At 38.9% G+C, this 14,727-nt stretch overlaps 1 protein-coding gene across 5 annotated transcripts in view; it reads left to right on the top strand.

Annotated features, from left to right (window-relative positions):
• Nt5b (5' nucleotidase B) overlaps positions 1–14,727 on the top strand; it is a 292,848-nt gene that overhangs the window by 213,601 nt on the left and 64,520 nt on the right. For all 5 annotated transcript variants that reach the window (XR_011716199.1, XM_071689864.1, XM_071689863.1 and 2 more), the window contains one exon: positions 10,347–10,464. Coding sequence is in view for 4 of the 5 variants with exons in the window: in XM_071689864.1 (XP_071545965.1) it covers positions 10,347–10,464 (118 nt within the window). In the remaining variant the exon portion in view is untranslated. The remainder of the gene's footprint in view (positions 1–10,346; positions 10,465–14,727) is intronic.

The raw sequence follows: 14,727 nt of genomic DNA, 5'->3' as shown, positions 1-14,727 counted from the left end.
CGTCTCACACATTGTTGCTATGTGTTGGCTGCTTCATATTCCTTGGTCAACCCAGTGTATCATTGTTTTTTTCTGTATGTTAGTGGATATGTGTGTGTGTGTGTGTGTGTGTGTGTGTGTGTGTGTGTGTGCAGGTGTTTGTAAATATATTTTTGTAATTACCTTGTATTTTTGAGAAGGGAGTATTACCCCTATTGCGACCCTCTGTTTTTCTCATTTTTTTCAATGCATTTATGTTTTTTTCTCCATAGACTATTCCATTGTTCATTTTTATGTAACCATAAATGTATTTTCTCATGTTTCCTGACAATTCCTTTCTGTAGTTGTTTTTATATCCTCCTACTGAATGGTTTCTTTAAGTTTCTGAGAATTGCTCAATGCTGGTTCTATTCAATTCATAGTAATTTGGAATAATGTCTCCCCATGACATTCTGTCAGTTTTTTAGGTAAGTCAAGAGCAATGTCTTCCCTAGACATTGTCACTCCCCTTGACAATGTCTTTGGATGTTGGTAGTCTAAGATCGTTGTTTTCTCCATGTAGCTTACATCCCTTTGTTCAAGTACAGTTTTTTCTTGCCTGCTTTTGGACATTCTAACATCTATGTATACTTCTTGATGTGGGTAGAGCTGACTGTCGGAACGTGTCATGATTTGAGCCTAACAAATGTGCTGAATATTTTCTCATGTACTTGAAGAGACAGTTTTGATATTGGTAATGATCAAAGTAGTTCCTACCATTTGCTCAACACTTCCAAAATGGTGACACACTTTACTATCATCTAGTTCCTGGTCCTTTTTCATGGATACATTTCTTTATTATGTATCCCGCAAGGTAGTAGTCATTGCACTATTTCATGAGATTGTGATTTCCTCAACCCCTGGGCAACCACCAACCAGGGAGGCACTACCTCCTGGGTACTTTGAGGGTTACTAGTTGGGATGCAGGGAGTCATTACTGTATTGACTGTCAATTTCCCTTCCCTGGATCGTTTTGCTGTCTTTTCTTTCTGCCCTTTCTTCACAAAGGTTGCTGGAACTCATTCCACAGATATACACTCTTCATGTCATACATAACTTGACAACATGTAACTCACATGACTTTACTCAAAATTACAAATTTCATATCTCAGTCTTTATACTACATATAGAATACATGCAAATGATGTCTCTCATGTGCCAAATTGAAATGGTGCCTTGGTGGCTAGGACCCACCTCACCTTTACCAACACTGCTCCTAGATCTGGCTCTTTTTCTATCCATTTTTTTTCAACATTTGCAGCTGCAGATCCAATTTCCCCTTTCTAGAACTTCATCTGTCAACTTCTTCACCTGCTTTTTGTGTCCCTGTTCCTCATCTGTTCAAAAAAGCTTCTTTTCATTGTTAAGTCAGTCTTTACCATCATTTCTTCAAGTTTGAAGTCGACTTTGTTTTTGATATCCCTGTGTTTTCTAACCAATTCCAACTAGATGCAGCTCTTCAGGTGTTTGACCTCCTGCCACAAAGTGTTGCTGTCATATTACCCATGCATGTAAATCCTCACTGCAGGGAATGTCGTTGTATTCCACAAAGATTGGCTTGGCTTGGCTCTGCTCAGGATGTTCCCACTATAGTCAGGGACCATTCTTTTCACCCCGTAACAATCTAGAACAGCTTATTAATTACCCAGCATAAGTTTTCTGATCGCCATGACTACTATCCTAACACACCTGACCTTTTTTTCCTCTAAACAGTCCTGCAACAAATGTACTTTTTCTGCCCTCTTAAGGTCATTTGACCACACTTCTGTTTCCATCATTTTCAGCTGGGCACATCCATTCCCATTTTCCCTTTTCAAAACACTAACTTTAGCATTTCAAAAAAGCTCGTTGCTCTTCCTTATGCAAAATTTTAACCACTTTCCTTGAGACCAGCATTGCATAGTTGGCTAGGATGCCTCCAGCTGTGCTGAGTGTATAGTGGAATTCATCTTGGCTGCAGTGGAGTCCTATGTAAGTTCTACTAAACTGTTATCCCCCAGTTGTGGTTTCACCGTTCTTACTCTGATATCTGTCGCATCAGGGACAGAGAATATCTCACCACAGAACTTTTCCCTTTTGAGTCTCATCCACCTTTAGCTCTGCTCAGCATCATCGCGGTGTTCATCATAGAGTCAAGAAAGTATTGTAACTTGACTACTACCTCATCTGATAATACTTTTTAGTCCCTAACCAAATGCATCTCTTATAATTTCCACAATTCAGTTTTTCTTTCTTTTTTCTGACATGATTAATCTGTAGCTACCTCACCTACTGAGATAACCACTCTTTTTTGGCAATACTTTCCTCTAACTCTCTTTGAATGATTCCCTCTCTAGTTCTCCTTCTGCCAAGCCTCATGCTCTTTCCTGTATTTTCCTTGTGCCAGGTCTTAGCACTCTACCAGTTAATAGTGGGTATGATACACTTCCTCATGTCTTAAGGGAGAGTACCTTTAAGCTACCTTCAATCCATGTGTGCCTGTTTCATTTCTGTCTATAAACCCAAATTCTTCCTCCTTTTTGGAAGCATACCTGAGAAAGGAGACCATTCAAACTCTTTTAACTATCTCCTCATTGCTTTCACATCTTACATCCCCAAAGTCTTTGAGATTCTCTTATAACTTTCACTTTCTCAGACTTAGAATCTCATTCCTTTCTTTCAGACCATGAATATGGCTTACACAGTGCAACAATCGCAGGTGATTGCTCCAATGTAACTCTAACTCTGGTCCTCCTCTTACAGGGGCTTCAATGAATTTTGTTTGTATAACCTTCAACATTTTCAAAGCTTTTGACACTGTGTGGCAAAAGTCTTTAGTTTTCTAAAATCCTGTTAGTTGTTGATGGAATGCCATCATGTCAACATTGGTGTCAGTCAGGGTTCTGTTTTATTGCTACCTTCCCTCTTGTCTCCATAAGACAAACGTCTTTCCTCTGCCTTTAACCCTGTTCAGTGTTACACTAGTGATTCTAGTCTACATAATTCAGCTTATTTTACCTGCTCTACTTATTCTAATATGTTTCCTTTTTCTCTCAATAAACATATATTCTCATGTATAACAGACCTGTTCCACATTGTAGAATAGGGAAGCAGTAACCTGGTTGAATTAAATGTTGCAAAAATGCAGTTTCTCCACATTTCTCACTCTGAATCTCACTTGTGTCATACTACACCACAGTATTATATTTCATAATACTACAGTTCAACTTTGCAATATCATATACACATAGATCATAATATTTCCTTTGCTCTCTCTGGGAAACCTACATAATGGATATTAATCTGCTTCATGAAATCTGGGGTTGCTGTATAGGTAGTGCTATTATTTTTCTTGCAAGCAACTATCCCATATCCACATGGGTGTCATTCCCCCTAGTATGTAGTGTTTTTTGTATATCTAGAGTGGCTCTTTTTCTGCATCTCTCTTACCTTAACTGAAACTGAAAGCCTTTGGCCATATGAACTCCCACCTCTCTTTAACCTTCCATTTCTTTCTGCCGTGATGTTGCTGCTCAGTTCTTCAGGCATTATTTTGCCCTCTGCTCCATAAAGCTTTCTCCATACATCCCAGCTGCTAAGGCCTTGACATGTGACACAGTTGGCTGTTGGTCCCCATGGCCTCTGTATAGAGACAAACCCTACAAGGGTTTGCCAAAATGAAGCTCCCTTCTTCCCTTCAAAGCAAAGTTCTGGAAATCTCTTCCTTCTTTTGTCTTTCCCTGTTCCTTTAACCTTTCCACCTTTGAAAGTCAAGTCTACAAACACCTAAAGAACTCAAATTGATTTCTTTTACATTATTTTTCTTGTAATCTTCATTTTTCCTTTCGTCCAAGGTGGCCATAACTGGGGCATATTTTTGCCTGTGCCTTGTTGGCTATGGTGAATTTAAACACTGGTTAATATGTGAGTGATTTCATAGGCTGAATGTGTCTGATCCACCTCAAGGAGTTGGGAATGCAGTTGATGATGATAATATATATATTTACATGTCAGTGTGTTTTCAGAAAATAAATTTGTTTTATAAATTTCCCGCAGTGGTTTTTACACCTGCACTGTGAGGAGGTTTCTATACGTCTTGCTTATGATACATTTATCTACATTGTAGTAAGAGCCACCCAACTTTCTTATGGGCTGTGGCATTCAGTTTTTCTGTCTCATGTTGGATTGCAGGGTTGCTGTAACTCAGAGTACTTGCAAGCTGTGGTAATACTTTTGGGGTTAACTTTCTCCTTTCTTTACAGCAATGTAAAGAAAATGTTAGTTTTCCTATTTCTCCATTCACTGTCTTCCCCCTTCAAAAGTAGAATGTAGGATATACAGGTTGATCATCCCTAACCCGAAAACCTGAAATCTGAAATGATCCAGAATCCAAGCTTTTTGATCAGTGATACGATGTTACAAGTGGAAAATTCCACACCTGACCTCACTTGCTCATGCTGGGCTCAAACACTCTGTTGGCACCAGTTTCTTACAAACCATTGTCACTGCCAGACCTACATGCATTACTTGCTTATTCTCTGCTCTGTGGTACAAAGATACTGCTGGAAATATCAAAAAGGCCTGCAGATGCCCCTATGGGTAACAGTGAAATAGCTGAAATGGTTCTGAATCAAGGTGATCATGATGATAGAAACGATGAAGATGACTTTGTTAACACTGCAGAAAAAGTGCCTATAGATGACATCGTGAGGACTAGAGCAGCATGCCTTCACTACAAAGCAAGGAATCATGTCAGTTTATAAGATCAAAGAGAGACTTCTAAGACCAAATTCAGTGTTAATGAGGCAGATGACTCTGGAGGAAACGTTAGAAAAGCCATCTAGCAGAATGCCTCCTCATCCCAAGAGGACCCACTTCCTGATCCTTCATCTTTTTATTACATTTACAGCCACCTTTTATTATTGTAAATTAAATGCCTATTTGTTTTTATATCTCAAATTAAGCCTAATAGTGAAATACAGTATACTGTAACCTTTTAATCAAAACGCAGCATTGTAGGTGGAAACTGAAAACTTGCAGTTGTTTGTTGTTATTATTGTTTATTGGCTGATACAGGTATTTTGATTATGCTCCTATGCTTCTTAGTTACACTAAACATTATTTTTTCACTGTATTAATGGCATTTCATATTTTTTTTACTGTTAAGTACATATGTGTGAATAAGTGTAGGAAAATGATTGCTTGTCAGTAGCATATAAATTCAGTCAGGAATGAAGGTAGTCAAACAGCCACAGATTGTCCACTTGGCAGCTGAGGGTGTGACACCTTAGCTTTCTGATGGATCAGTGTTACACATATTTTGTTTCATGAGCAAAATTATTAAAAATGCAGTAGACCCTCAATTTAATGGACCCCAATGTAACAGATTTTGGATTCAACTGACCGGGCAAATAATAATACTTTAATTAATAATGCTTTTAAGAATTTAAAAAAAATCTCAAATGCTGCATTTCATATCACACTTATTTTTGGTAGCATGAGGTAGACTCACTTTGTTTTGGTTTCACTCTGCCTAAAGCTACTGTGTGGTAAGGTTGTATACAGAGAATTGTGACTATTAGATAATTTTGCAATCCTTACAGTTCAATATGGCATTAAGTGATAGAAGAGTTAAAAGAAAGCTTGTGAACTGTATATTGTATTACTGTATATTGTACTGAATAATGGCCAATAGGTTACTTTCGATTTAACAGACTTTCTTCATTAATGGACACCCCTTCTCCCTTTTTACTCCGTTAAATTCAGGGTTTACTGTATCGTATAAGTTACCTTCAAGCTATGTGTATAAGGCGTATATGAAACATCAGTGGATTTTTTGTTTAGATTAGGTCTCATCCACATTGTATTCATTATGTATTTGCAAATATTCCAAAATCCTAAGAAATTCAAAATCTGAAACACTCCTGGTTCCAGGCATTTAGGGCAAGGGATACTCAACCTGTACCACAAAATATGATTAGCAAAAAAGAAAAGAATATCAGATATCAATTCACATTTTCTTATATAGACAATTTCACCGCGTCTTGCTTTATTATGATAGTTTATTTATCAGGTCCTTTGCAGTAATAAACCACAGTTAACATGGTCAAGCAGCTAATTGGTTTAGATTGGGGTTAAGGTGAATTTTTTGGACTCATTCACTGCAAACATGAAAGTATTTGCCCCACATAATCAAAATATATGATAGGACATATTAAGAGACAGCCTCTTTGGGATAATGAAGAACGAGGTTTGTTGTTTCCCTTGTACGTATTTTTGTAACATAAAAAGGAATTTTACTTGGTAGTGTAGCTTTAACTTTAGGGTACTGCAAACTATATTTTTTAGGCATTGTTGCATGTAAGCTCCAGTATATCTCTTCTATTACAAATGTATCTCATGGCCTCCAAAATATTATTTCACAGGTGCTTTAGATATATATCTGTTCAGTTCTGTAAGGTCATTAGTTTGACATTATCTTTTTGTTTCATTTGTTTTGGTGAAAAGCATTGCATTTCTTGTTATTTCATACACATTTATTGGTAGTCTTGACCAGTAGACTCGGACAAGTTTGAATATGAGCCCATCTCATCAGTACACAAGTTACAGTAACTTAGCAAATGCCCAAGAAAGCAATGTGAGACCTACTTTACACTGTACCCTGCTCACTATAGATTTGGGTTACAGATAGAAAAACTCGAGATATTATAAGTTGCTGATGTGTTCATCTTGATATGAATGATACCCAGACATGGTAGATGATATGCCAAGGAAGTTTGGAAAGTATTCAGTGTACTGTAACTTGTTACTTTACATTTTTCTTAGATTTTTATTTGAAGTATAGAATCATGAACTGTGTCCAACTAGCTTCCAGGGTATTATCACATGGGATATTACTTCTTTTATATAAGGCCTTTGAGGATCAGGGAGAGAGAGAGAGAGAGAGAGAGAGAGAGAGAGAGAGAGAGAGAGAGAGAGAGAGAGAGAGAGAGAGAGAGAGAGAGAGAGAGAGAGCACATGTTTACTAGGGTTAGAAATACTTTTGTATCACATGATTTCAACCTCTTTGGCCAACTTGATATATATTGGCCAGATAATGTTTCATTGAGCTACAGTAACCATGCAATAAGTCTTTCAAGCCTGTGACATGACAAGCTTAGAGCAGCCTCTCACCAATGAACCCTTCACCTCTCTCTCCCACAGTGTTGCTGTGCACTACTGTTGACTTTTGCTCTTGATTTTTGTCAGATACCTTTATCATCAGGTGGCCTTCACTTCTAGCTTTTTGAGATGTCAGATGTACCTTTTTTATTTGATTATATCTTATGATATGATTTGTAAGTACTTGGATATTTTTCAGGGGGCATAACTGCTTATGCTGGACTTTGCTTATTCCACACTGTAAGTTAAGTTTATGCTTTGTAGAGTTATTTTTCAAGTTTTGTGTTTGAATTTTGAGAGTTTTAGCCAGGTTGTGTTTCAGGATTATTCAGGCTTATCCAACAGTTGACCTTTGTTGGGATTAACTAGTCTACCTGCCTGGTTATGTAAGATGCGTTATAGTGGAGGCTACTGTGTGTATAGACAGGTGAATTGATGGTTCTCCTTAAGGCATGTCATAAATCATGTGCTACAAAAAGATATTGTTGAATGGTGTCATGAGATGGGAGAACATCAGTCTACCTAACTGAATTTTATTATTTTACAATGGAGGCTCCAGTCATAGACAAAATTCCACATCAGGGTTAGGCCTTAATTGAAATTTAAAAAAGTTAAAGAGAGGGGGGGGGGAATAAGAAGAGAAGATGGAAAGATATATATGAGATGTGGAAAAAGTGGGAAAAATGCCTTATAAAAAGGGGTAGGTTATAGTTGTTATGAAGAACTGAGTTACAAAAATTTTGATGTAGGAAAGTAAATAGATACCATAAAGGCCCACACTTGAGTTACCAACAGCTACACAGTAATCATGTGATAGGAGTTTTCCAAGTATTGTACTACGTGGTCTAGCTAATGTAGGGGGCACACAAGCAGCGAGTTTTTTTTTTTTGTGTGTGTGTGTGTGGAAACCAAATTAAATCTATAGAAAAGGGAAAGTGAATTAACACTCTGGTTTTTGAAGTGTGGGTTAAGTTTCAGGGTTAGATTGGGAGAGTTGATAAGTTAGATTGCCTGGACTTGAGTCTGTTCAGTGTGTATGTAGAGAAAGAACCTCCTCAAATGTGAGAGGAGCATGCCATACAAGAATGAATCAGTCATTTGTGTAGTTGGAGCAAAATTTCAGAAGAAAAGAATATATAACAACTGAACAGGACTCCAAGTTTCTGAGAGATAGACTTGGTTATTTGGGTGATGTGGGGTTCCCAAAACAGGGTAAATGTTAGTGTTATGCAGAATATATTCACCATGGTAAGTGAGGGAATTATAGGTCCATTAAAAGATCAGAGAGAGAGAGAGAGAGAGAGAGAGAGAGAGAGAGAGAGAGAGAGAAACATTGAATTTTAAGACAATAGACCTAACCAGGTTGAGTCTGTCTCATTGGGAAACCCTGTCTGAGTCTATAAAGGCAGTTATGATTGGTATAGTCCTCCAGATATCTACCTTCTCTGATTTGGTTGTTACAGTTGCCGCTTGTGCTAAGTGAGCATTACAGGCTCATAATCTTTTAGTTCTTTAGCATATTTCATGACAGGAATTAATCCAGTAGCACAAATTTATAATGTTATATTATATAAGAGTGCATTGCAGGAGCTTTTTCAGGTGAGCTTGGGCAGTAATATTTGTAACCCTGCTTGGAGAAACTCTTGAGTTCTTTATGCTGAAGAAATATATAACGTCACCCAGCCGTGATGGGAAATTTCAAAGGCCCTTAATCCTTTGCAGTCTGGTGGTTTTATGGTAATTTCTATCCACAATGTCTTGTTATAAAAACTGTTTTTTACAGTATTGGGATTTGGAAGGAGGATCTGGAAATAGCTATACAATGTGTACACATAGAAATTAACTGAAATTTGAAGATATTTTTAAGATGAAGATTAATCTTGACCCTAATATTTAGCTAAAAATGAGATGTTTGAATTTAGAAACAAGTTGTTTCTAATATAGTTCAGGAAAACTGCTTTGGAACATCATCCTTGTGTCTTATCAAAACACAGAGATGTATTATAGTTTCATTGATATCACAGGAGAATGTTTACAATTTTGTCATGGCTCCTTAAACCATTTTCCTGCAGGGAAATTTCATGTTGGATCAAGAGGTTACTACTTTTTCACAACCAAGTTGACTGTTATAGCTAAAGTTACGAGGAAAATGGCCTCTCACTCAAGCTTTCTCAAGGAATGTCTCATTAATTGAGACTAGCAAAATAACAGCATTGGACAAAAACACTTTTTTTGAATGATGATTCTGGTTAGTTCTGATCGATCTCCTTTGCATGGTTTTTGGTATGCCACCTTCAGAATAGGATGATGTAGACCAGGGCAAATTGTCAGTAAATTCGAGCTCTTCTCTTTAAAAGATCACATTTCCATCTTTTTTTTTTTCATGCATATTTGCCATTTTCCACATTTGTGAGGTAGCGTTAAGAACAGAGGACTGAGCCATAGGTGGAATATCCTCACTTGGCCCCCTCTCTGTTTCTTCTGATACTTACAAGGCATAGTGCAGAGATGAGAAATGTAGGTTTAGAATATGAAAACCTATATCTCTACCTGAGACAGATCCCTAAAAGGATCCTTTTATTTTCCCAATCTCTTTCTTTTTTATCTTTTTGAAAACTCATTTCACAATCCCTTACAGGCCCAAGGCATAGACTCCTGTGGGTAGTTAGTGAAATAGGTTGATGGTTGGAAGGTGCCACATGCAGTACTGTGCCTGTGACATCTTAGACCCGGTCAGTTTGTTGTGTGGTCACTTGGTCATTATGAACCAGCTTTAGCTAACCTCATATACATGATGGTTGAGGAGGGTCAAATCCTGGTGTTTACTTCTTATTTGGGGGAAGTGGTGTCTTGACCATTCTGCGAGTAGGTGCTTTCTTCAATGCTATGAAGGCTTTACCTCCTGTATAAAAGAGATGTTTTAATGTAATTCAGTCATACAAAAGTTATTTTCCAGTATTGTTACTCTTGAAGACATAAAGACATGAAAAATATTTTCACATTTTTGTCAGGAAATTGTAAATGAATTTATAATTGAGTGGGAAAGAAAATATGAATTCATGAGTACATGAGATTCTCTTTGTGAATGATATGTAAGTGAAGGAATATAAGATCAAAAGTGACATTGTGAGTGAGTCAATGATAAGATAAGGACATAAGCAATTGACAGATTCTCTTTTGGCCCACAGAGTATAAATCGCCTCAGTATGAAACTTTGGGCTTCAACCTGCTGAAGGGACGACTCATTTCCATGGGCTACCCAGAGGAGATCAAGGAATTTGAGTATGACCCCACCTTCCCAACCAGGTATGTTCCCTGTCCTTCTTTTTCTCAGCCAGTTGTATGTCTTCCTCCACTATGTACCTATTCCTTCAACAGGTTCCTCACCTTTTATCACTAGGTCCCATCACCTCTACACCACCAGGTGCTATACCTTCCACCACTAGATACCTCATCTTTCCACCACTAGGTACCCAATCTCTGCATCACCAGTTACCTCACCTCTACCACCAGGTATCTTCACTTCTCCATCAGGACACAAGAGGATGAAACAGCAGGAGAAAGGTCAAGAGGGATCCAATTATTGAATGTTATGTCAATGAGATTAGGTCAAGGGATGGCAGGCAACAGAAATTAGATTGGAGATTGAATTGGAACATTTTGGACCAGAAATTATCTGATTATTCGAAGGTGTTTGAGGAGATCTGATACAAGTGTATTTCAGTGTGACTAAGGAACAAAATGTAACTCATGCTTTATGCTGAATCTTTAAAAGTTTGAAATTACACTAGTACTAGGACACATCATGTAAACTTTCATTAGAGATCGGCTTATAAAATTCTTGAAAAATGTATTAACAATGAATGATTTAGCTTTTTCATAGAACCAAGTAGCGTTCCTGACCGTGACACATTCACAGGCCATCCAAGGTCGAGCACATAGGTTTGAATCCTGGTGCCAGCAGTTGGTCCAGTGTCTACCCAATTGTTCATCCACCCCTAGGGGTTGGTTAATAAAATGGGTACCTGGCTCAGGCTAGGGTATATATATTATTTACATTTATTTATTTATTTATTATACTTGGTCGCTGTCTCCTGCGTTAGCAAGGTAGCGCAAGGAAACACAAAAGAATGGCTCAACCCACCCACATACACATGTATATACATAAACGCCCACACACGCACATATACATACTTATACATTTTATCGTATACATACGTATACATACACAGACATATACATTTATACTCATGTACATATTCATACTTGCTACCTTCATCCATTCCTGCCGCCACCCTACCACACATGAAAAACAGCACCCCCCTCCCCCCACACATGCAAGGTAGCACTAGGAAAAGACAGCAAAGGCCACATTCATTCACACTCAGTCTCTAGCTTTCATGTGTAATGCACTGAAACCACAGCTCCCTTTCCACATCTAGGCCCAAAAAAACTTTTCATGATTTACCCCAGACACTTCACATGCCCTGGTTCAATCCATTGACAGCACGTTGACCCCAGTATACCACATTGCTCCAATACACTCTATTCCTTGCATGCCTTTCACCCTCCTGTATGTTCAGGCTTGATTGCTCAAAATCTTTTTCACTCCATCTTTCCACCTCCAATTTGGTTTCCCACTTCTCATTCCCTCCACCTCTGACACATATATCCACTTTTTTAATCTTTCCTCACTCATTCTCTCCATGTGACCAAAGCATTTCAATACACCCTCTTCTGCTCTCTCAACCACACTCTTTTTATTACCACACTTCTCTCTTACCCTTTCATTACTTACTCGATCAAACCACCTCACACCGCATATTGTCCTCAGACATCTCATTTCCAACACATCCCACCTCCTCTTCACAACCCTGTCTATAGCCCATGCCTTACAACCATATAGCATTGTTGGAACCACTATTCCTTCAAGCATACCCATTTTTGCTCTCCGAGATAGCATTCTTGCCTTCCACACATTCTTCAATGCTCCTAGAACTTTCGCCCCTCCCCCATCCTGTGACTCATTTCTGCTTCCATGGTTCCATCCACTGCCAGATCCACTCCCAGATATCTAAAACACTTCACTTTCTCCAGTTTTTGTCCATTGAAACTTATCTCCCAGTTAACTTGTCCCTCAACCTTACCATACCTAATTACCTTGCTCTTATTCACATTTACTCTCAGCCTTCTTCTTTCACAATACCAAACTCAGTCACCAACTTCTGCAGTTTCTTACCTGAATCAGCCACCAGTGCTGTATCATCAACAACAACTGACTCACTTCCCAAGCCCTCTCATCCACGACAGACTGCATACTTGCCCCTCTCTCCAAAACTCTTGCATTCACCTTCCTAACCACCCCATCCATGAACAGATTAAACAACCATGGAGACATCAAGCATTCCTGCCACAAACCGACATTTGCTGGGAACCAATCACTTTCCTCTCTTCCTACTCGTACAAGTGCCTTACATCCTTAATAAAAACTTTTCACTGCTTCTAGCACCTTACCTCCCACACCATATACTCTTAATACCTTCCACAAAGGATCTCTATCAACTCTAATCATATGCCTTCTCCAGATCCATAAATGCTTCATACAAATGCATCTGATTATCTAAGTATTTCTCATATACATTCTTGAAAGCTAACACCTGATCCACACATCATTTACCACTTCCGAAACCACACTGCTCTTCACCAATCTGATAATCCATACATGCCTTTACCATCTCAATCAATACCCTCCCATATAATTTCCTAGGAATACTCAACAGACTTATACCTCTGTAATTTGAACACTTACCTTTATCCCTTTTACCTTTGTACAGTGGCTCTATGCATACATTCCTCCAATTCTCAGGCACTTCACCATGAACCATGCATACATGGAATATCCTTACCAACCAGTCAACAACACTGTCACCCCTTTTTTTCATTCCACTGCAGTACCATCCAAACCTGCCGCCTTGATGGTTTTCATCTTCTGCAAAGCTTTCACTACCTCTTCTCTGTTTACCAAACCATTCTCCCTGACCCTCTTACCTCGCACACCACCTTGACCAAAGCACCCTATATCTGCCACTCTATCATCAAACACATTCAACAAACCTTCAAAATACTCACTCCATCTTCTCACTTCACCACTACTTGTTATTACCTCCCCATTATTCCCCTTCACTGAAGTTCCCATTTGTTCCCTTGTCTTATGTGCTTTATTTACCTCCTTCCAAAACATCTTTTTATTCTCCCTAGAATTTTATGCTCTCACCCCAACTCTCATTTGCCCTCTTTTTCACCTCTTGCACCTTTCTCTTGACCTCCTGCCTCTTTCTTTTATACATCTCCCAGTAATTCACATTACTTCCCTGCAAAAATCGTCCAAATGCCTCTCTCTTCTCTTTCACTAACAATCTTACTTCTTCATCCCACCACTCTACTCTTTCTAATCTGCCTACCTCCCACCTTTCTCATGCCACAAGCATCTTTTGTGCAAGCCATCACTGCTTCCCTAAATACATCTCATTCCTCCCCCACTCCCCTTATGTCATTTGCTCTCACCTTTTTCCATTCTGCACTCAATCTCTCCTGGTACTTCCTCACACAAATCTCCTTCCCAATCTCACTTACTCTCACCACTCTTTTCACCCCAACATTCTCTCTTCTTTTCTGAAAACCTCTACAAATCTTCACCTTTCCCTCCACAACATAATGATCAGACATCCCTCCAGTTGCCCCTCTCAGCACATTAACATCCAAAAGTTTCTCTTTCATGCACCTATCAATTAACATGTAGTCCAATAATGCTCTCTGGCCATCTCTCCTACTTACATATGTTTACTTTTGTATATCTCTGTTTTTAAACCAGGTATTCCCAATCACCAGTCCTTTTTCATCACACAAATCTACAAGCTCTTCACCATTTCCATTTGCAATACTGAACACCCCATGTACACCAATTATACCCTCAACTGCCACATTACTCACCTTTGCATTCAAATCACCCATCACTATAACCCGGTCTCGTGCATCAAACTAACACATTCACTCAGCTGCTCCCAAAACACTTGTCTCTCATGATCTTTCTTCTCATGCCCAGGTGCATATGCACCAATAATCACCCATCTCTCTCCATCCACTTTCAGTTTTACCCATATCAGTCTAGAGTTTACTTTCTTACACTCTATCACATACTCCCACAACTCCTGCTTCAAGAGTAGTGCTACTCCTTCCTTTGCTCTTGTCCTCTCACCAACCCGTAACTTTACTCCCAGGACATTCCCAAACCACTCTTCCCCTTTACCCTTGAGCTTCGTTTCACTCATAGCCAAAACATCCAGGTTCCTTTCCTCAAACATACTACCTATCTCTCCTTTTTTCTCATCTTGGTTACATCCACACACATTTAGACACCCCAATCTGAGCCTTTGAGGAGGATGAGCACTCCCCACGTGACTCTTTCTTCTGTTTCCCCTTTTAGAAAGTTGAAATACAAGGAGGGGAGGGTTTCTAGCCCCATGCTCCCATCCCCTTTAGTCACCTTCTACGACACGTGTGGAATGCGTG

This window comes from Panulirus ornatus, chromosome 47, assembly GCF_036320965.1.
Source record: "Panulirus ornatus isolate Po-2019 chromosome 47, ASM3632096v1, whole genome shotgun sequence".
NCBI lineage: Eukaryota > Metazoa > Arthropoda > Malacostraca > Decapoda > Palinuridae > Panulirus > Panulirus ornatus.
Note: the sequence above shows the minus strand (reverse complement) of the source record. Positions and strands in the feature narration are given on the sequence as shown.